The sequence below is a fragment of the Schistocerca piceifrons genome, chromosome 7, assembly GCF_021461385.2.
Source record: "Schistocerca piceifrons isolate TAMUIC-IGC-003096 chromosome 7, iqSchPice1.1, whole genome shotgun sequence".
Taxonomy (NCBI): Eukaryota; Metazoa; Arthropoda; class Insecta; order Orthoptera; family Acrididae; genus Schistocerca; species Schistocerca piceifrons.
In genome coordinates this window covers 561,831,762-561,852,559 of record NC_060144.1, presented here as the reverse complement: position 1 = coordinate 561,852,559, position 20,798 = coordinate 561,831,762, and the positions used below count along the sequence as shown (strand labels likewise).

Sequence of the window (20,798 nt, the reverse complement as noted above, 5' to 3'; positions counted from 1 at the left end):
AAAAGGATGACACTGAGTACTGTGTGTAGTAGGCTTTGTGCATTCCATCATAGTGTGCATTATGTCGCAATCTGCTATACTTGTAACGCTCACCCTTTCTTACAAAAGGAATGTCTGCAAAGATAACATATACAGTGAATAAAAAGTCAATGGCAGACCATTCTTTTCACTAATAAAGCCCATTTTACCTAGCATTTTAGAGGGTAGGAAGGAAAGGGGGGTGGGGTTTGAGGGGAAGGGCTATAGTTTTAAGTCTTCAATTTTTTTTTCCTTTCTTCAAATACAGATGTGACTGCACAAATTTTGTGAGACACTATTCTTGAAACATTTTTTCCCCTTCAAATTTAATAGGTGGAGATTTCACGATGACAGGAGCTACATGGAGGTCCCAGCAGAGGGCTATGATGTGCATTCCACTGATAATCTCACCCAAGAGTGGGTGTCAGGGCGGTGATGCTCTTCATATGCGAAAAGAATGTGATAAAGCTGGATGACGACGAAGTCACTGGATGGTGATTGCCTATGTGGGCAACAGTTGGTACCTGTAGTCCCATCGAGACAAGACCAGGGTCCAGTAACTACAAAGACTAGCAAGATCCACATTATAAGAGGTGTGGCAAGGAAGCAGAGAGCATTCAGCTACCATGTGCATCTTGTCATTAGTTGATGAATAGGGAGCCGCCATGTCAGTTTGATTTAATAAAGCGGCTGCCAAAAAATTGGACTGTGCAACGATGTCAAAGCACTGGGTAGCCAAATAGAGTTCTGGGAGCAGGGTGGACTGAGACGACGATAGAAATGCATAACCTGCATTTCTGCAGGAGAGACTCAAACCATAGGAAAGGGTCCAAGCAGAGGCCCTCAAATGGTGCCTTGGAATTGGCATTCAGGTTTGTTTTGTTTTGCTTTAGGGCACAAAAAATAACTGTGGTCATACGCGCCCAAGTCAAAACTGTAGAATACGGACACGGAGAGGAGTTAAACGACTATATGTCAGTCCCAATGGGCAGAATAGGAGACAGCTAGAAACAGGCATGTGGAAAAAGGGCTAAAAAAAGACACAATACAGAAATGGAGGTCTGAAACTAAAAATTAAATGGCCTTTGCCATATTGCTTTGGCAAATAAAAAGTAAAACATTGTTGACAGCCCACTCGTCATTCACTAAAATGGCTCATAAATCAGATGGCAAACCCAAGCTGGAATGTAAATTGTTAAACAAAGGGCATTCCAGCAGGAGGTGGCGGACAGTTAAAATTGGGGGGGGGGGGGGGGGGGGGGGGGAGCAATGTGGTGGGGTAGCGCCACTTAGCAAATGACAATGGCTAAAAAGGCAGTGCCCAATACACAGCCGAGTTAAAATAATCTCCTCCCAATAGGAGGGCCGAGAGGAGGTTGTCCAAGATGCTGGGAGAGGCTTAATAAGCCGAAGCTTATTCTTGCAAAGAGAGGACCATTGGTGATGCCAAAGGAACAAAGGAATACCACCTCCTGACAGACAGCAACGCAGAGATCATCGGAGGGAATATAGGTACTCGCAGCTGAGGTATGAGGACTGCAGCCTTGGCAGCAGTGTCAGCAGCCTCATTTCCTGGCAGACCGACGTGACCAGGGCGCCACAGAAACACAACACTGACTCCACAAAGAGTGAGCAAGTGAAAGTTTTCCTGGACCCACTGCACTAAGGGATGAGCATGTAGGGCATGTAAACTTTGGAGGGCACTGAGGGAGTCTGAGCAGAGGACACAATTTGAAAGACTGTGTCACCGGATGAACTCCGCGGCTTGATACAAGGCGAAGAGCGCGACTATAAATACTAAGGAATGTGCCGGAAGCCAATATCGAAAGACAAGGGTGCCAATGACGAAGGCACATCTGGCCTCACGGTTAGTCCAAGAGCCATCAGTGTATACAAAGGTACTATCGTGAGGTTCCATGCGAAGGTCGTGAAACTGGGGGCGATAGACCGAGGCTGGAGTAGTGCTCTTAGGAAGTGAATGAAGGCCAAGATTAACATGGGGCACTTCATGAAGCCAAGGTGGTGAAGATTTCACACCCACTGGGAAAGTTGCAGGTAGTGTGAAGTTAAGCTGCTGTAGCAAGTGGCGAAAGCGGATTCCAGAAGGTAACAGAGAAGAGGGATGAGCCCCATACTGACAATCAGAGAAATCATCAAAGGAGGAGGCATAGGAGGGGTGTAAACGCATGGCAGACAAACGGCATGCATACCTGCTGAGGAGAAAATCATGGCAGTGAAACAGTGGTAGTTCAGCAGCTTCAGCATACAGACTCTCAACCGGGCTGGTGTAAATGGCACTCGTGGCCAAATGGATGCCATGATGGTGGATAGTGTTGAGACGGTGTAAGAGGGATGGTCATGCAGGCGCACAACCAAAGCACCCATAGTCAAGTTTCAAATGGACAAGGGACTGGTACAAGTGAAGGAGGGTGGTTCAATCAGCACCCTAGGAAGTACCATTGCAGACACGTAGGAGATTGAGGGACCACGTACAGCGGGCTGCCAGGTAAGGACCAAGAAAGTTTCCTATCGAACAAGAGCCCCACAAATTTCATAGTTTCAACAACCAGAAGGGCAACAGGCTCAATATGCCGGTGGGAGAAACCATTTGCGCCACCAGAAATTCATACAGATGGTTTTGTCAGGGGAAAAGCGAAAGCCATTGTCAATGCTCCAGGAGTAAAGACGATCAAGACAGCACTGAAGACGCTGCTCAATGAGACAGGTCCATGGAGAACTGCAATAGACGCGACAATCGTCTACAAAAAGAGAGCTGAAGATGCCGAACGGGAGAAAGGCCATTATAGGGTTAATGGCGATAGCAAGACGACGACGCTCAGGTTGGAGCCCTGGGGCAAATAGATTTTCCTGGATAAGGTGTCCAACAAGTAAGAACCCATATGCACCTTGAAAACTTGGTCTTGTAAAAATGCCCAAAGAAAAAAGGGCAGGCACCCACGGAAGACCCATGTGTAAAGAGTATGGAGGATACCAGTTCTCCAGCAGGTGGCGTAGGCGTTCTCCAAATCGAAAAACACAGCCACAGTCTGGGATGTTTGCAGAAAACCATTCATGATATGGGTGGACAAAGTAACAAGATGGTCAACTGCAGAACATGCTCGAAATCCACACTGTGCATTCATTAGTGAATGTCGAGACTCGAGCCACCACACCAGCTGGGCACGAAACATACGTTCCTTCACCTTGCAAACCCAGCTGGTAAGAGAGATGTTGCGATAGCTAGAAGGAAGGTTTTTGTCCTTACTGAGTTAGGTATGGAAATGATGGTGGCTTCATGCCCGTGTCCAGGAAAAGTGCCCTCTGCCCAGATGCGGTTGTATGTGTTAAGCAGAAAGTGCTTTCCTGCAAGAGAAAGGTGCTGCAACATCTGAATGTGGATGGTGTCTGGCCCTGGGGTGGAGGATTGGGATGAACTGAGAGCATGATCTAGCTACCTGATAGTACAGGTGGCATTGTGGCACCCGCGATTCAGAGAAGAGAAGGGTATCACATGAGCTCCCTCCGCTTATTTCCGATAGAGGAAGGCCGGGTGAAAGTGGAAAGAGCTCAAAACGTCTGTAAAATGGCGGCCCAAGGTATTTGAGATAGCAATAGGGTCCACGATGACATCATCAGTGTCTGTCAGGCCGGAAATTGGGAAATGGATCTTGGTTCCAGAGAGCTGTTGGAGGTTGGCCCACATGGCAGAGGAAGGTGTGCAACTGTTAAAAGAACTAGTGAATGAAATCCAGCTAGCTCTTTTGCTATCCCAAAGAACGCTACGAGACTTTGCACGCATCTGTTTATATTGAACACAGTTTGCCAGCATAGTGTGGCAGTTAAAAATGTGGAGAGCACATCTACGTGTGCAAATTGCGTCATGGCATGCCTCAGTCCACCAAGGGACTGGGACACGACGTGGTGGAGAGGAAATGCAGGGGATGGAATGTCCTGCAGCAGTAAGGATAATGTTGCTGAGATATTCAATCTGGTCATAACAGGGGAAATCTTTTTCTTTGAATGCCGCCAGGGAGAAGTAAAGCTGCCAGTCAGCCCTAGGAAACTGCCATTTAGGCGTGCACGCAGATGGGAACGCAAACAGATAGAACACGGGAAATGTTTGTTCGAGTAGGTGTCAGGAAGAACGGACTACTCAAGACAATGGGCAAGTTGGGCAATGCACAGGGATAGGTCCAAATAGGAATAGCTGTGTGAGGAGTCTGAAGGGAAAGTGGGTGCTCCAGTGTTAAGGCAGAAGGGGTTAAGAAGGTCAGCCAAGAGAGCATATCTCTGACAGGTCCTGGGAGAACCCCGAAGGAGATGATGTGCTTTAAGTCACAGAGTAGCCAAAATGGGGGAGGTAGCTGCCAAATAAGTTGAAGGAAGTCTGATATGGTGACAGCATATGATGGAGGGACATACGTAGTACAGAGGGAAAATTCAGGTGGGGAAGAAAAAGGCAAACTGCCACAGCTTGAAGACTGGTAGTCAGCGAAATGGGTTGACTATGAATGTCATCCCGTATGAGCAGTATTACGCCCCCATGAGAGGAAAGGCCGACCTCAAGGGAAAGGTCAAAATGAATCAGTAATAAATGTGAAAGCTCAAAGCAGTCATAGGGTGCAATTTCGTTTCCTGAAGACAGAGTACAAGAGGCCACTGCGACACTAAAAGCAGCCGTAAATCCTCATTGTGGGACCGCAGGCCGCAAACATTCCATTCGAGGAAAGTCATGATGAACAGACGTGGGGGTGTCACCTCAGCGGCTGCCGAGTGACAGCTGGGGAAGAGGCGCTACTACAGGGCACAGAAGCAGGAGGATCCTCCTCCATGGAGTCCACAGAGCACCTGCTTGCTTGTGCGGTCAGACTATGGAGTCCAACACCAAAAAACGGTTGTTGGTGCAAACCGGCGACACGGAGGCTGGGCAGGCTAAGGTATCAAGTGCCAACACCATTGAAGAGGAACTTCAAGGTGACAAAGGAGAGAACCATTTGCCTTTGGAGGACTTCTTTGAGCCTTCCTGGGTAGATGAAGGCTGGGGTGTTGTTTAGCTGGAGGGACAGAGGAAGTCTTCACGTGAGTACTACTCCTGTCCTTTCCAGCCTACCGGTTGTGTAGCTGGTGGTTTTGTCCCTTGAGATGAGAGTTTGACAGCTTGTTGCACAGCTGGACGGGGGGGATGGTGATTCTACCTTGACACTGGGCAATTTCATGACCTCAGAGCTGAATTGGAGGTCGCATGTCTGCATGGCCATGTCCTTCATGGAGCAAGAGGTAACAAGAACTATAGATACCAGATGGGAGAACACAGGGTTTGCGACTAACCAGTAACTTGCGAGCAACTGGATAAGGCACCTTTTCCTTTACCGTGATCTCTTGAACAGCCCACTCATCAAGATAACACTGGGCACTCCCAAGAGGCACCGGCATGGCCACCATTGCAGTTGATAAAGCGGGGAGAAGGAGGTGGACAGTCACCCTTGTGCACATCCCTACCACAGGTGACTCATTTGGCTGGTTGTCAACAACACGTTCTAGTGTCGTTAAAATGATGACACTGGTAGCAACGCATCAGGTTCGGAATGTATGGCCAGACGGTGATAATTTCATAGCCCACTTTGATCTTGGACGGCAGCACCACTCTATCAAAGGTGAGGAAAAGAGTGTGGGTGGGCACTAAGGAGGAATCTACCTTTTTCATTATACAATGGATGGCAATGACACCCTGATCTGAGAGGTAGGATTGTATTTCGGCCTCGGTTAGACTGTCGTGCAGTGTGGTGTAAATTACACCACGGAAAGAATTCAGAGTTCTGTGGGCATCGACACGAACAGGGTAATCATGGAAAGCAAGGCAGCAAGCAGGTGTTGTGCCTGAGAATCAGAAGTGGTCTCCAAAAGTAAAATGCCATTCCATAAACGAGAGCACAATCTCACAGAGCCAGCAATTGCATCTACACCTTTCTGAATAATAAACGGATTTACCACGGCGAAGGACTGACCACCTTCAGTATGTGAGATCACGAGGAACCGTGGTGCAGCGGGAAGGGTCTTACAATCATTAGCCTTGTTGCTGAGTAGATATAACATTTTGAGTCGTATTCAGATGTTTGATCATCTGATTAAAAAGGGAATCATGGCCAGGGGCTGCATCATGAGATGAGACACGAGCCTCAAGCAGTTCCCTGTCAGTGAAAAGTTCATTAGATAATTTGGCTTGGCAGAGGGGTACAGGTGGGTGTTGAAACATAGGCAGATGTCTTTAACTTGTCGTTTCTGCATTAGAAAGGTAGATGGATAATAACGACACATCGATGCTGTCGTGAAATGGGTCATGCGGTGTTCAGCAGGAACTGATGCACTGCTACAAAGACCACCCAAAAGGACATGATACAGAACAGTTTTTGATCTCTAGAACAACCAATCTTAAGCCTGACCTGGGTGGCATATGTTCCAAAAGAGAAGACATAGTGCACTCAGTATTTCTTCTTCCTGTACTTAATCAGGTAGTAAGTTTAATGCAGAACTGCTTACACGTGAGGCGGCCAGCATGTGACGGATGCCACTTGGGAATGTTGCAGAGCCCACGACAATTCTGTACAGCAGTTACAACATCTTTGGTCCAACACAGGACCGGCAGGCAGCAATGTGTGACTGTAGAGAGAGGAATAGCAGTTCCAGTAGCATGGGTGATAGCATCAGAAGTATCTGCCACAACTTCTTCAGTGCAATCTTATGGGAGGAAGGGAGGGGGTGTGGTGAAGGTGACAGCAGGGGAATAGAATTGTCAGTAGGGTTTTTGAAGAGCCCATCATGGTAATTGGTCTGATGGGCCGTGATAAAGTGACAGCACCACAGGAAAGAGGTCACTGTCACAAAGATCATAATAGGGTGAGCAATGTAGCAAAGCCATGAGATTGAGGGAATTCATCTTCAGGTTGACTGCCAGAATAGGTGCCATGAACGGCACTGAATTGGGCAGGAGTGTCATCACTGAGGTGGCACAGACAGAGATAGGAAAGGAACCGGTCAATCAGAAGGCCACTACCAGATAAAATATTACTTCTCCACATGGGGTGTGGAACAGTGGAATCCCAAGTAGGAGAAAAGGGGGACAGCTGTTTGATTAAGGTGGTTACCTGAGGGGAAGTAAGTGCCCTCCCTGGAAATACATAAATGTTACAAATTGTGATCACTGGAGTAGTTTTCACCCACACCACTACTACTTCCAATGTGGTATGGAGGGGAGTTCACTCACTGACAACATCTGTGTGAACCAACATACAGACCCCAGTTGCCCTCCTAGGACATGTACAATTCTGACAAAATGCACAGTTATAACGAAGTTCCACAGAATGGTCTTCAGTGAAGTGAGTTTCTTGGAGGGCAATACAGACTGCAGAATAAAAGGAAATTATGTTGTTGCAGTTCCAGACAAATGACAGTAGTACCCCATACAGTTCCATTGAATTGTATCCTCGTTGGGCGCGATGGAGCCACATGGACCTGTCACGTCCCAGGACCATGGTCTGTCACCAGCATATGCAGGACAACATCAATTAACAATGGTTCAAAATATGACAGTGTAGGAGGATCTGGCACCTATGGAATCATTGAAACAGCTTTCTTCTTCTTCTTCTTCTCCTCCTCCTCCTCCTCCTCCTCCTCCTCCTCCTCCTCCTCCTCCCTGGTACAGAGTAAATAGATTCACTTCCAGTTCTCTGGCTTGTCCCTCTTCCCATGAAGTAACCAGTGCAAAAGTCAAGAAACATGGCACCTACACAGTTGCTGGTATCTACAGAATTCTGTGTCTCATAGATGAAAAGAGTAAGCCGATTTTCACATGATCATCGTTTCTGGAACCCATGTTGATTCATACAGGAGATTTTCAGTCTCCAGAAATGTCATAATATGCAAGCATAAATGATGTTCCAATATTTTACGACCGACCGACGTCAGAGAGATAGGCCTATAGTTATGTGTGTCTTTTTGACAAGCCTTCTTGGAAACAGGAATGACCTTTGCTTTATTTTCCTAATTATCACATACACTTCATTCCTACAGTACACTGCTGCCAACTAACAAGAACAGTATCTGCAATAAGTGGTGGTCCAGCATAAAAATTAGTTATTTTCATTTGCTTATGATATTCTGTGGTAACTCTTCCAATACATAAAGGGTACTTCTGGCTCAAATGGACAGTTCAAGCAATATGTAGTGTAAGTTCACAAACCTCTAGTCAACCCCTGTTCAGAAGTCTGGGGACTCAGAATTCCCAAACTTCTTGATATATGTTTTGTTTAGTTCATTTGTTGATAACAACAAGAACTTACTCCCAAGTACTAGCAGCTTTCTCTCAGTTAATGCTAGACAAAATTCAGTCTATAATTGTATCACATTCTTACACTACTGTACAGAAAGTCTTACAGTACTCTGCATTTTCAGTAAGCTACCACCAGAATTTGAAAATCTTAGCACTTTCAAGTCTAAATAGAAGAATTTCCTCATGATTCATTCCCATTGCATCAAGTACTCCTCAGAAAAAATTAGGCAAATTCCTGTGGTATATTGTTGATTAATAAATAGTCAGCAGCTTACTGTCTGCATAGCATTCATTCACCAAATTTAATTTCACAGGTTTTTAATCTTTCTCATGTTATTTCTTATACTCACTCATTCTATTACCATGAAGACTGGTTTCTCAATTTGGCCCTACGGAACAGTATGTGTAAGCAAAAATAAAATATTCCCAGCAGTTTAGACACCTGCAAGACATAGATATGTGAACTGCACATAATTCAAATTAGCCTACTTTCTTTTATGCAATCCTCTTGCCTAAATGAATGGTTACTTCCAGAATATCATCCAACAGGACATCATTTCTGAGCCGTGCACGGCTCGTGTTTGTGCCATTATTGCTTGACACCTTGTCTTGACGGTACTCCCATCTCGTTTATTATTCAATTTACTGGTGTCACCATTTTACTGGCTTGCCTGCCCTTGAGTGGCAGTAACAGCGCTAATCGATAAGAACATTGCTGTACTATCTTTGGAGCAACCGTTAGTATTTCCAGGTCGTCGTGTGTCAGGAGTTTAGTCAGGACGGAGCAGCAGTGAAGTCCAGACAGCCATGACTCGCCTGGCCATTGCCGGCACACATGACTGCAGTGGGGACGACCTTGGTTGGTCGTTCAGTCTGTCATCTCATTGGACAACGTGTATTTGGTCACCGACCGCTTCCAGGTTCTCTGCGTGTGTCGACTTGTGATTCCTCCTAGTTGTTCCACAGTGACTAGTTTTAGTATTATTCGAGTTATTTGTGGAATTGTTTCGCGGAACCGTGTGTAGCTTGTGTGGTTTTGACTGAGCAGTTATTTTAAGGCTGTCTGTGTGCTGGACTGAGTAAGTTGGTTGGGACGGGGCATTGAGTAAGTCTACACGGCACGAGGCCAGGCCGAGACTGCTGGCGGCGTGCATGTGCTGCCGGATCGTGAGGCACTAGCTGCGAGAGCGACGAAGTTCGCTGCCCACAGAACCTGGATGCTGAAGTTGAGTGATCAGTTAATCTGTTATCAAACCTCAACTATTGTGACATCTCTTCTTTCATTTGCGGGTTGCGGCTCCCTAGGCTGTTCGGGCTAGCAGAAACATATGGTGTGTTGGAGTCAGCGAAATCTTGCAGCGGTCTTCCTATATTGTGATTAACTGTCAACTTGACTGTTACTTACCAGTGAAGTGCACCAGCGGTATTTTTTACCCTGTGACCGTTAACACCCCAGTTACCCACCCTGGTAGTTAGTGTAGTTTCCCGGCTGTGTGCCTTTCCTCGTCGTGTTTATGCTGTCTGGCACAGCATGTAGTTCGACAGCCTTTTAAGTTGTTTGGTTCATATTTTGCTTAGAGCTGTTTTTCTTCCCTTGGCTGTTTTGAGACGTGCCAATTTCTGAAGACGTAGTGCTGTTTGTATCCCCGTCCTCTGCCGTTATTTTCCATTGTTGTGCTGTTGGCCAGATGGAAGGGAATTGGTTAAATTTTGGTTGGTCCTTGGGCCATCCCTAGTTTGGGTTGCCATCCGTTTATTTAAGTTCAACTTTTGGCTGCCTGTCTCACCTCACCTTATGTTTGAGTTAACTTCTCAGGCCAACCCTTCGAACACTTCTGAGCACCACTTGCTCTGTTTGTTTTAGATTTCTATTTTCATTTTAGTTTGAAGTATTGTGTGAGGCCTTTGCTGTGTACCAATTCAGTTCTTTTTAAATTTTACATAAAGGCCTTCAGCCATATTAAATTAAAATTTTGAAGATTGATTTTAAAAAAAAAAAAAGTTTTTTCTTTAAAATTGGTTCTACCTGAAATTGTTTGTAATCCAGGCCCTAAGCTGTTAGTTGTTCCTTGTGTTGTGTGTGGCTTTCAGCTGAGGATTTACGTGAACCCCTTATAAATAAAGCCTTCAGCCATGCGTATTTTTTATAGGAAAATTTTTTTATAAGAAGGAAAGGGTTTATTTTAAATTGTTTGTCTGACTTGTTGTTCAGGTTTTCAGCAGTTGTTTCAAATTTGTTTGTGGCCTTCAGCCATGCAGTAAGTTGATATTTCTTAAATTAGGCTTTCGGCCATTATGATGTAAGTTTAAAAAGAAATTTCTTGGTTGGAAAAATTGATTATCAATGTGTTTTAATTATAGATTTCCTTCAGAAATGTAGTGTGGGCCTTCAGCTGCCAATTGTTTTCAATTGCATGCTTTATTTTTAAAGGAAAAAAACTTACCTTCTATTTTTAATGGCTTTTGATGTAGTTTTGGGCCTTCAGCCCAAAAAGCATCTCAAGTTCTTTAACTGGGCCTTCAACAGTATTGTTTAATTGTGATCTTTTAAAGCAATGTGTAAACGAGTGGTTCTTAGGAAAATAAAGTTGTGTGTTTGACTGTGCAACTCACAGTAACTGTTTACGGCCCCATCCACAATCATAACCTTATCCTGTGCGCTCTCTGAGTACCTACCAACCAGGTCTCTCTCACTGATTTCTTTCTCCCCAAACTTGGCAATTACTCTTATGGCAGAAAGAGCTGAACCTAAACGTCTCAGCATGTTTGTTATATGGTTTTTCCATTTAAAGTTTAAAATAATAGGCACACCCATGTACTTAGCACTTTCTACCACAAAAGATAAGAGCTTTTTTCCTAAGTTTAAAGCTAGTTCATTTGTGCAAAACTAGTTACTAACTTCAACAGAAACATCATGGTGAGTAGCAATCTATCCATTTCATAATACTGTCAAAGGTTAGTTTGACCAAGGCACATACGCTGGTTTATTCTGTGAAAGTCTCTCCACTTCTGTGTAACCATCGCACTCTACAACCACTTGAAACTGTTTACAATAGCCAAGTCTTTTCTCCCTCTACATTTTTTCCCTTCATTTTCAAAATCCTTTCATTACCTGCGAGGAAGTTATTCTCCACTGCTGACCACCCACCGTGACTCACCAAGCAGATAATGAAGCATCCCTAATTGTATTATTCTAATATCCAAGTGTAGCTTCCAGCATCGTGTTTCTTATACAGCACCTGAATGTCATGTGCTTACTTAGGCATCTCATAAATTAATGACTCTAATAAAATATTGATTGGCTTAGCCTCTTTTCAGTATGTAACTGACAATTTTTATTATTCAAAATTTTTATTATGTGCTCAGTGAAAGCACAAATAGCTACCTCAAAACCTAGGTCTTTCGAAATACAAAATTTCAACAATGTGTGAAAAGATAGATTGCTACTTGCCATACAGAAGACATGCTAAGCTGCAGATGGGCACAATTAAAATACACTTACATAAAGCTTCCGTCCACAGCCTTCATCACTTTGAGAGAAAAACACACCATTAATACATTAAAGCAAGCACACCTCCAGTGCACATGACCGTCAACTCCAGCAGCTCAGGCCGAGCTGCTGGAATTGGCAGTCATGTGCTCAGGAGGTGTGCTTGCTTTTATGTATGAAGGCTGTGGCTGAGAATTTTATATAAATGCCTTGTAATTGTAGTTGTCTGCACCTTAATGAATCTTCTTTATGGTAAATAGCAATCTATCTTTTCTTACGTTGTTGATATTCCTATCTAGAGTTTTCATTGTTTGAAATGCCAAATTTAACAAACAGCTTATCCTATTTCTCCACATGACTGATACTAGCGAGTAACTGATCTTATTGAGAGGCCTAAAAATGGCCTATTTTAAGCTATGGAAACACAATGTATTAATTATATATCACACGTGGCCGAGAACATTACATAAGATTAGAGGACTGCAACTTTTTATTGCCTTATTGGATGTACTGTACTCTACACACCCTTTACGAATATTTCATTTAGTCATTGAGGATGGTAGCTTATATGTCAGTGTGTACCAGACTTGTGTAAGTCCAGTGAAGATGGAAAGTGTGGTGAAAATTGCAATACCGCCATTCTGCTGTGTAGTTCTCTGTTTTTAAATTGTGATTTTGCTCGTTGTCTGATCTGCTCTCTTGCCTGAGGTTTAGGTGAGGTTGGAAGGTAACAGTTTGGTTGCGACTTGGCAAAGCCAACAAATGTGTCCCCCTCCTGGCTTCTAAGGGGCTCGAAGCTCCCACGTCGATCTCACATGCTGCCTCCAAATGTTTCTATCTTGTGCTACTTCCTGCCTCTCTCTCTTTTTTTTTTTTAACACGCAACCTTTTCCATATGGTTTTCATTTCATTTTACCCATGTACTGCTTCATTTACCCACGACTTCTCCATGAATATGTTTGCTTGATCCTCTTTCGTTCTCATCAGATGACCTATCCATTGAAATCTTCCAAAATTCATTATGCTCATTAATGTTCCTTATTGTGATGACGTGTGGATTTCTGTGTTTGACTTCTCTTCCAGCTTTGAATTCTTCATGGACCAAAGACTTTCCTAAAAACTGTTTTCAACTATTCATAACTGATGTTCTTTCAATCTAGTTACATTGCATATATTAGGCCTGGTCTGATGACTATTTTATAGCTTCATTTTAGTTTTCCTTGCCACTAACTTAGTCTCTAGAAGTTTTTGTATGAAGCAGCAGGCTCTATTAGCACTCAGCAGTCACATTTTTACTTCTACTTGCCCCTGATTTTGTTCATCTATCATTGCACCCACAAATTTGATCCGTTCAGCGCATTCAGATGTGTGTTTGCTGATTATCAGATGCCACTGGGTTTCTTGTTCACCTCTAAATCTTTGAACTACCATGTACTTTGTTTTCTGATCATTTAATTTTAGCCCAAGTTTGTATACTACTTCTTTGAGCTTTATGAATAACTGTCTAATCTCATTTTCACTTTTCCCAGTGAGCAGTACATCATCTGTTTTTTGGTAAAACCTTAACTTTATTTCTTTGGAGCATCCCAGCAGGTACTAGTTTGAATTTCCTCACAACTAACTCCAATGCTACACTGAAGAGGGGACAGAGCATCATCTTGCTTTTCTCCAATTTTATTTCCAAAATGGTTGGATTTTATTCAATTCAGCAAAGACCAGTTTATATTATCCAAGCACATTCAAAGATTTATAAGTTAACTGGAAATCCCAAAATCATCATTGCATTCCATGGACTTTGCTTATGAATGGAGTCTTAAGCTTTCATTGTTATGTCATTACCATCTTTTTTAACAGTAAGTATTCCATAGTTACATTACATCCTTGGGGTAAATATGTTTTTCCACTGTCGTCTGATATTTTCAAGTTTTTAAGATATTTGAAGGCACTAATAACAAGAGGCCCCACATTTGTCAGTTTTTGTTCTGTTAATATATTCATTCTGTTCCACGATGCCAGCCATCAGCCGTTTCTTGAGATTCTTAAGTCCACCATAATATCAGGCATTTGTCAGCTCAGTATCTCATTGTTTACCAATCTCCAATCTTTCAATTATGAGTCGTGATTGCATACAATATGTGTATAAATGTTCATTTCACTGCACTTCCTTGATATCACTTTTGCAATATACTGGTTTACCTTCTTTTATGTATATCTTTAACAAATTTTCTCATATACTTTCGAAAAGTAGGCATCAGCATGTTATTTAATGGGGTCAACAGAAGTGTCCGATCCCACGCGTCGGCTTTGACCCGTGATGTAAGTGTGTTGTGTGTGACGCCATGACGGCGCGGAGTTTGGTTTTGAGAGTGTGGGCGTGTTTGCAGATATCGTCGTGTTGTGCTCTCTGGTGGTACTTTCAGGGTTTTCGTTTGTGTGGTGTAATGGGCTAAGTTTGCTTTTGCTCATTATCCAGAATTGTTCGAGTGTCGGCTGTGTTTGTAGTGGAATTCGTTTCAGCGAGTTAAAGATTTTGTGTGAAGGTTAATTTAGTGTTGTTCTCTGTACATTGTGTGGTAATTTTCGTCAAATTAATCGGTTGTTGTTTTCGTTCAGGAACGGATAAAATTAATAGTGCTCAGGTCAAGGGAAGTCTTTGATCCCAATGTGTGGCTGTGTATGTTGATATTGGTATCGGGAGACGTTTTTGAGCTATATAGGCCAAGGGAAGTGTTTGATCCTAATTTATGGGATCGGGAGCTGCTGTTGAGCTATATAGGTCAAGGGAAGTGTCCGATTCCCGATGATATTGTGTTTAGTGGTACTTGGGGAGTTTTGTCATGTCGGTTTTTTTCATCGTTTTGTATGGTTTTGTATAAGGGGGTGGGCGTCTAAATTTGTTTATATTTAGTTTTCCCCACCCAAAAACACCCCATTTCCTGCACTTGTCCCGTTAGTGTCATTAAGCTTTTTGTGGAAAGTGTGTGTGTGTGTGTGTGTGTGTGTGTGTGTGTGTGTGTTTTTTCGATGTATTTTCGTCCTCATAATGTGTACGTACTGACTTTATATGCGGCATATTGGAATCGTGGTTTATGCTCGTTTCTGCCATATTTGTGACGTCATGGGTCAAAGCAGACAGGTGGGATCAGACGCTTCCGTATTTCCATTTAATGTACTTGGCAATGTTAGTTGCAGAGGGTTGCCAAATGCCTTTCTAGTCACAATTCTTTTTTCCGGGAGATCTGCTTTCAAACAACAGTTACAATGTCACTGAGAAGGTGTTAAATTTGGAACTAGCCTTATGCTCAACTGTAAACTCAATCATTTTTTAAAACTTACTCTAAAATTCCACATTATTCTATCATTAATCCCCTGATAGTTTTATCTGGGCAGCATATGTTGCTAAGTTATGTAATATGGCTGATTGTTCACCACGATCTGACAATTGATTTGTAACAGCATTGGCATGGGTTACTTGACGTCTTGAATGAATCTAGTGCCTGTTAGCAAACTTCTTGAGTTACTTGATATCTATGGATAATTAAATGACTTGATACTAAATTGTAATTGGGTAAGTAATATGGAGTTACTGAACAGAATTTAGGAAAAATAAATGTGTGACGCATGTTCAACTGTCAACTTGGCTATGGAGGGAAAGGTGAGGAGTAAAAATTGTAGAGACCATGCCTTGACAAGCAGCCATATTCAAATAGAAGTAGGTTGCAGTAGTGACACACAGCTGCAGAGGATAAACTAGCATGGAGAGCTGCATAAAACCAGTCTTCTGGACTGCACATCACAATAACGCTAGGTTGAAGATTACTAACAGCACTTTTAAATCAATTTTTCTGCCCAATTTTTGTAAGCCTACATTAAAATCAGCAAAAAAACAATAACCAATCATTTCTGTCTGACAGCATAATAACATATCAAAATGTTTCACAACATCTGAATGGGTGCATGGATAAAGCAATACCAAGCAATACTTCAACATTAATTCCCAATAACATGCTTCTACACTCTGCTCTGCACTGAATTTACATTTACAGCTGTTCCATCCATATTCATCTACATGAATAATAAGCTAAGTTATGACAAGCAACTTTCTCTGTGTAGCTATTGCTAAGACAGACAAATGACCAATTATTTTCCCAATAACTAAGATGTTACAAACTAACAACCAATTTATTTTTACGTCCCATCTGTAATATTCTGATAAAGTATATTTATCTCCCGTTTCCTTCTATCCTATATCATGAATCCTTCTGAATTTAACATAAAGTTACTTCAAATGTTGACATATTAACATGACTAGTCTGTGACGAAAACGCAGGTAACGGTACTAATGCGTAAATGCTGGGTGTTACTAATGTCTCAAGGTTTCCAAAACGGCAATTTATAAATCACTTAGTCGGTGCTACAATAACTGCCCCACAAAGCGGTAGGTAATTACGAAAGATGACGACGTGCCTTTAGAAAGTATTCAGTATCATTCACTTGTCATGTTCTGCAGTTACCTGACCAATGGTAATACTAAGTCTTCCTGTAGTGTTCTGTGCATATGTCATTCCGACCATCTGATGATGCAATGCCAGAGCAGCCTGCTGATCAGCTGACTCTTGTTGCTGTTGTCGCGTGTCTGTCGAAATACGCAAGAAATCTGGTGGCAATGCACCAACAAACACCTGTAACACACATTAGCATCTGTAAACTGCGCCTCATCTACTCCTTAAGAAATTATGAGATATGCATAAAAATATTTGCAGAACGTTCTAGGGGAAACAGACATACTCGTTTTCTTCTTTCAGCATTCCTTTCCACAGCTGACTCGGCAGACATTTTTAACCGACTTTTTCCGCAAAACTGTCAAATAAAACAACTAAAACTTCCAGTTCCTTAACTCAAAGTGTAGGTTACACAACTCACAATGCAAAACACATCACTCCTTCTCAATCAGAGATGCATACATAAAACAGAGCTGTCAATGTGTAATGAAATCTAAGTGTCTTTTTAGTCATTGTAGGGGGGGGGGGGGGGGGGGGAATCGATACACCAATCGACTGCAGCGCTGGTTCAGCTTTTATCTCTGGCACGGAACGTAAAGTCGGGTTCACATACGCTTCTAATGTGGCGCGACAGCTTATGGCTTTCTGTTGTGGCATCACGAGCTAACGTTCACACAGAACGCCACAAATTCTGCGTAGTTGCACAGCTTTCAATATGGCATCAACTGAAATCATATGTGCGGATATGAATTTCTAGTGCAGGTTATGGCCTTCTAGAGCTGTGACAAGAGTTAAATATCAGAAGGACGGTGCCCAGATCTTAGCTCCGAAAACAGATTTCGCACAGGGGGCACTTTCAGAGACGAAAATACTGACTGAAGTGACAAACTAACCAACAACTATCATGTAAATATCATCTGCAGCAGCGTCACTGTTCCAGATTTTAAATTCTTGTTGTATTAGTTGATGTAGGCGTTTCGAATAACTAATTTTTAGTTTAATAGCCGTCACATCACACTCTGGAGCTATTTCCTACATATATAGAATATATAGAATTTTTGTTCTCACAAATCAGGAAGTTTATACGACTCGCTTTTTTGTTTACCTATATTAAGTTTATTTATCTACTTGTCCAAATATCTTTTAAGATTGGCCGGCCGGAGTGGCCGTGCGGTTCTAGGCGCTACCATCTGAAGCCGAGCGACCGCTACAGTCGCAGGTTCGAATCCTGCCTCGGGCACGGATGTGTGTGATGTCCTAAGGTTAGTTAGGTTTAATTAGTTCTAAGTTCCAGGCGACTGATGACCTCACTAGTTAAGTCGCATAGTTCTCAGAGCCATTTGAACCATTTTTAAGATTGTGGGATGCATCATTGATTTGCAAATATTGCCCCCCCCTTACCATCTCCCTCCCTCCCCCCCCACCCCCCCCGCCCACCCCCCAGACACACAAACTGCTGCTGTAGGAAATCAAACATCGATTGCCACTGTTGTAGTTCCAGAACCTGCGGTAGTGTACCTTCTGACCCCTGTTTTCACTTTATTCGGAATACAATAAAAACACACTGAAATCGAATGGAGTACAGCTGCAATTACTGCATGGTAACTGCGACAGAATGCCTGTGTTTCGAAATACTGCCACCAGGGAGGAGTAGTGGTTTAACAAAGTAGACCCAAGCTGAACTTTTTGTGGCGTGACCAAAGTTCGTCCCTTACGTTGGAACACTAAAAACTGGGAGTTCAATCACGAAATTGCAGCATGACACTGGCTATGGCGACACCTTTGTCGTATGTGTGAACCCAGCTTAACAGAGCAAAACATTCAACAGTTCATTTACTTTATTTATTCATTTATTTAGTTATGGTCCTGTGACAGGTCAATAAATGATACAAAAAGTTAAAAATTACACTGACAGACAGACACACACACACACACACACACACGCACACACACACACACACACACACACACACACACACAAACAAACGTGCGCGCGCATATATATATATATATATATATATATATATATATATATATATATATATATATATATATATATATATACACAAGGAGAGTCACTTAACGTTACCGCTGGATATATTTCGTAAACCACATCAAATACTGACGAATCGATTCCACAGACCGAACGTAAGGGGAGGGGCTAGTGTAATTTGTTAATACAAACCATAAAAAAATGCACAGAAGTATGTTTTTTAACACAAACCTACGTTTTTTAAAATGGAACCCTGTTAGTTTTGTTAGCACATCTGAACATATAAACAAATACGTAATCAGTGCCGTTTGTTGCATTTTAAAATGTTAATTACATCCAGAGATATTGTAACCTAAAGCTGACGCTTGAGTACCACTCCTCCGCTGTTCGATCGTGTGTATTGGAGAGCACCGAATTACGTAGGGATCCAAATGGTACGGTTATGGACCTTAGGTACAGAAGATACTAGAACAACACATTACGTCCCCATGCTAACACCTTTTTATTGGTCTTTTTCACTGATGCACATGTACTTTACCATGAGGGGTGAGGCACACGTACACACGTGGTTTCCGTTTTCAATTACGCAGTGGATAAGAGTGTGTCCCGACACGTCAGGCCAATAGGTGTTCAATGTGGTGGCCATCATTTGCTGCACACAATTGCAATCTCTGGCGTAATGAATGTCGTACACGCCGCAGCACATCTGGTGTAATGTCGCCACAGGCTGCCACAATACACTGTTTCATATCCTCTGGGGTTGTAGGCACATCACGGTACACATTCTCCTTTAACATACCCCACAGAAAGAAGTCCAGAGGTGTAATATCAGGAGAACGGGGTTGTAGGCACATCACGGTACACATTCTCCTTTAACGTACCCCACAGAAACAAGTTCAGAGGTGTAAGATCAGGAGAACGGGCTGGCCAATTTATGCGTCCTCCACGTCCTATGAAACGCCCGTCGAACGTGTACATGTGCGTCAGTGAAAAAGACCATTAAAAAGGTGTTAGTATGTGGACGTAATGTGCTGTTCCAGTCTCTTCTGTACCTAAGGTCCATCACCGTACCGTTTGGATCCCTACGCAATTCGGTGCTCTCCGATACACACGATCGAACAGCGGAGGAGTGGTACTCAAGTGTCAACTTTAGGTTACAATATCTCCGGATGTAATTAACATTTTAAAATGCAACAAATGGCACTGGTTACGTATTTGTTTATATGTTCAGATGTGCTAACAAAACTAACAGGGTTCCATTTTTAAAAAAAAGGTAGGTTTGTGTTAAAAAACATACTTCAGTGCATTTTTTTATGGTTTGTATTACCCAATTACAAATCGATTTGTCAGTATTTGATGTGGTTTACGAAATATATCCAGTGGTAATGTTAGGTGACTCACCAATAAAATGCTGTGCATTAAATTAATTCAATATTACATGTACAACTAGTACACTTTAATAAACAAATAATTGCTATAAAATGTTTATTAATTTAACATTATAAAATTCTGTTTCATTCTGAGAGGTCCATCAGAAATTACTTGAGCTTTTTTTTGAACAAGCTGTCTTGCTTTACCATCTTGATGTTAGGAAGGTGGTTATACAATTGTGTCCCTCTATGAAGGACACTCTTCTGATAGGCTGATGTTCTGGCATGTGGGACTTGAATGTTATTGCCATTTCTTGTTGTGTACTTGTGCACAGAGCTGTTAAGCTGATAGGCATTGGAGGTTCTTAAATATTCTCTTAAAAAGACTATTGTTTCAAATATATATAGGCATGGAAAGTTCAGTAGCTTTAGAGTAGGAAAAAGAGAGCGGCATGAACCTTGCCTCTTTATGTTGCAGATGATTCTGATAGCTTGTTTCTGGGTTTTGAAAACAGATTGCCTACAGGGTGCATTTCCCCAAAATATTATTCCATATCAGATTGCTGACTGGAAATGTGATTGATATGCTTGAATTACTATTTCTCTATTACAGTTTGTGCTTAGTATCTGTAGAATGTAACAGATTGATTATAGCTTGGTTGTAAGAGCTTTAATGTGTGTATTCCACTTGAGATCACTCTGCAGTCATATTCCTAGGAACTTAACATCATCAACTAATTTTACAATTTTATTGTTTATTTTCAATGCATCTTCATTTTGTTGTTTACAGTGGGATATATGAAAGTTCATGGCCACCGTTTTCCCAGTGTTAATTATAAGTTTATTTTTTCAAACCAGTGTGTTAGCTCCAGCAATGTTGCATCTGTAGTTAATTGAAGCTCTTTTTGGTCTGATCCTGTAATCAAAATTCTGGTATCATCTGCAAATAAAGTTTTCTGTTTGGTATGGACAGTGTCATTAAGGTCACCAATATACAAAAGAAACAAGATAGGACCTAGTGTTGATCCTTGTGGCACACCATATTTGAAGATAGCTTTTTCTGATGTGTATGTTGTTCTTCCTTGAAATTTTTTCAGTT

At 42.3% G+C, this 20,798-nt stretch overlaps 1 protein-coding gene across 1 annotated transcript in view; it reads right to left on the bottom strand.

Annotated features, from left to right (window-relative positions):
- LOC124804879 (toll-interacting protein-like) overlaps nt 1-16,841 on the bottom strand; it is a 59,953-nt gene extending 43,112 nt beyond the window's left edge. Inside the window, exons 1-2 of the mRNA XM_047265244.1 lie at nt 16,623-16,841; nt 16,349-16,516 (exon numbers count right to left, since the gene is read on the bottom strand). Coding sequence (XP_047121200.1) covers nt 16,349-16,516; nt 16,623-16,670 — 216 coding nt within the window. The 5' untranslated portion in view covers nt 16,671-16,841. The remainder of the gene's footprint in view (nt 1-16,348; nt 16,517-16,622) is intronic.
- Between the last annotated feature and the right edge of the window lie 3,957 nt (nt 16,842-20,798).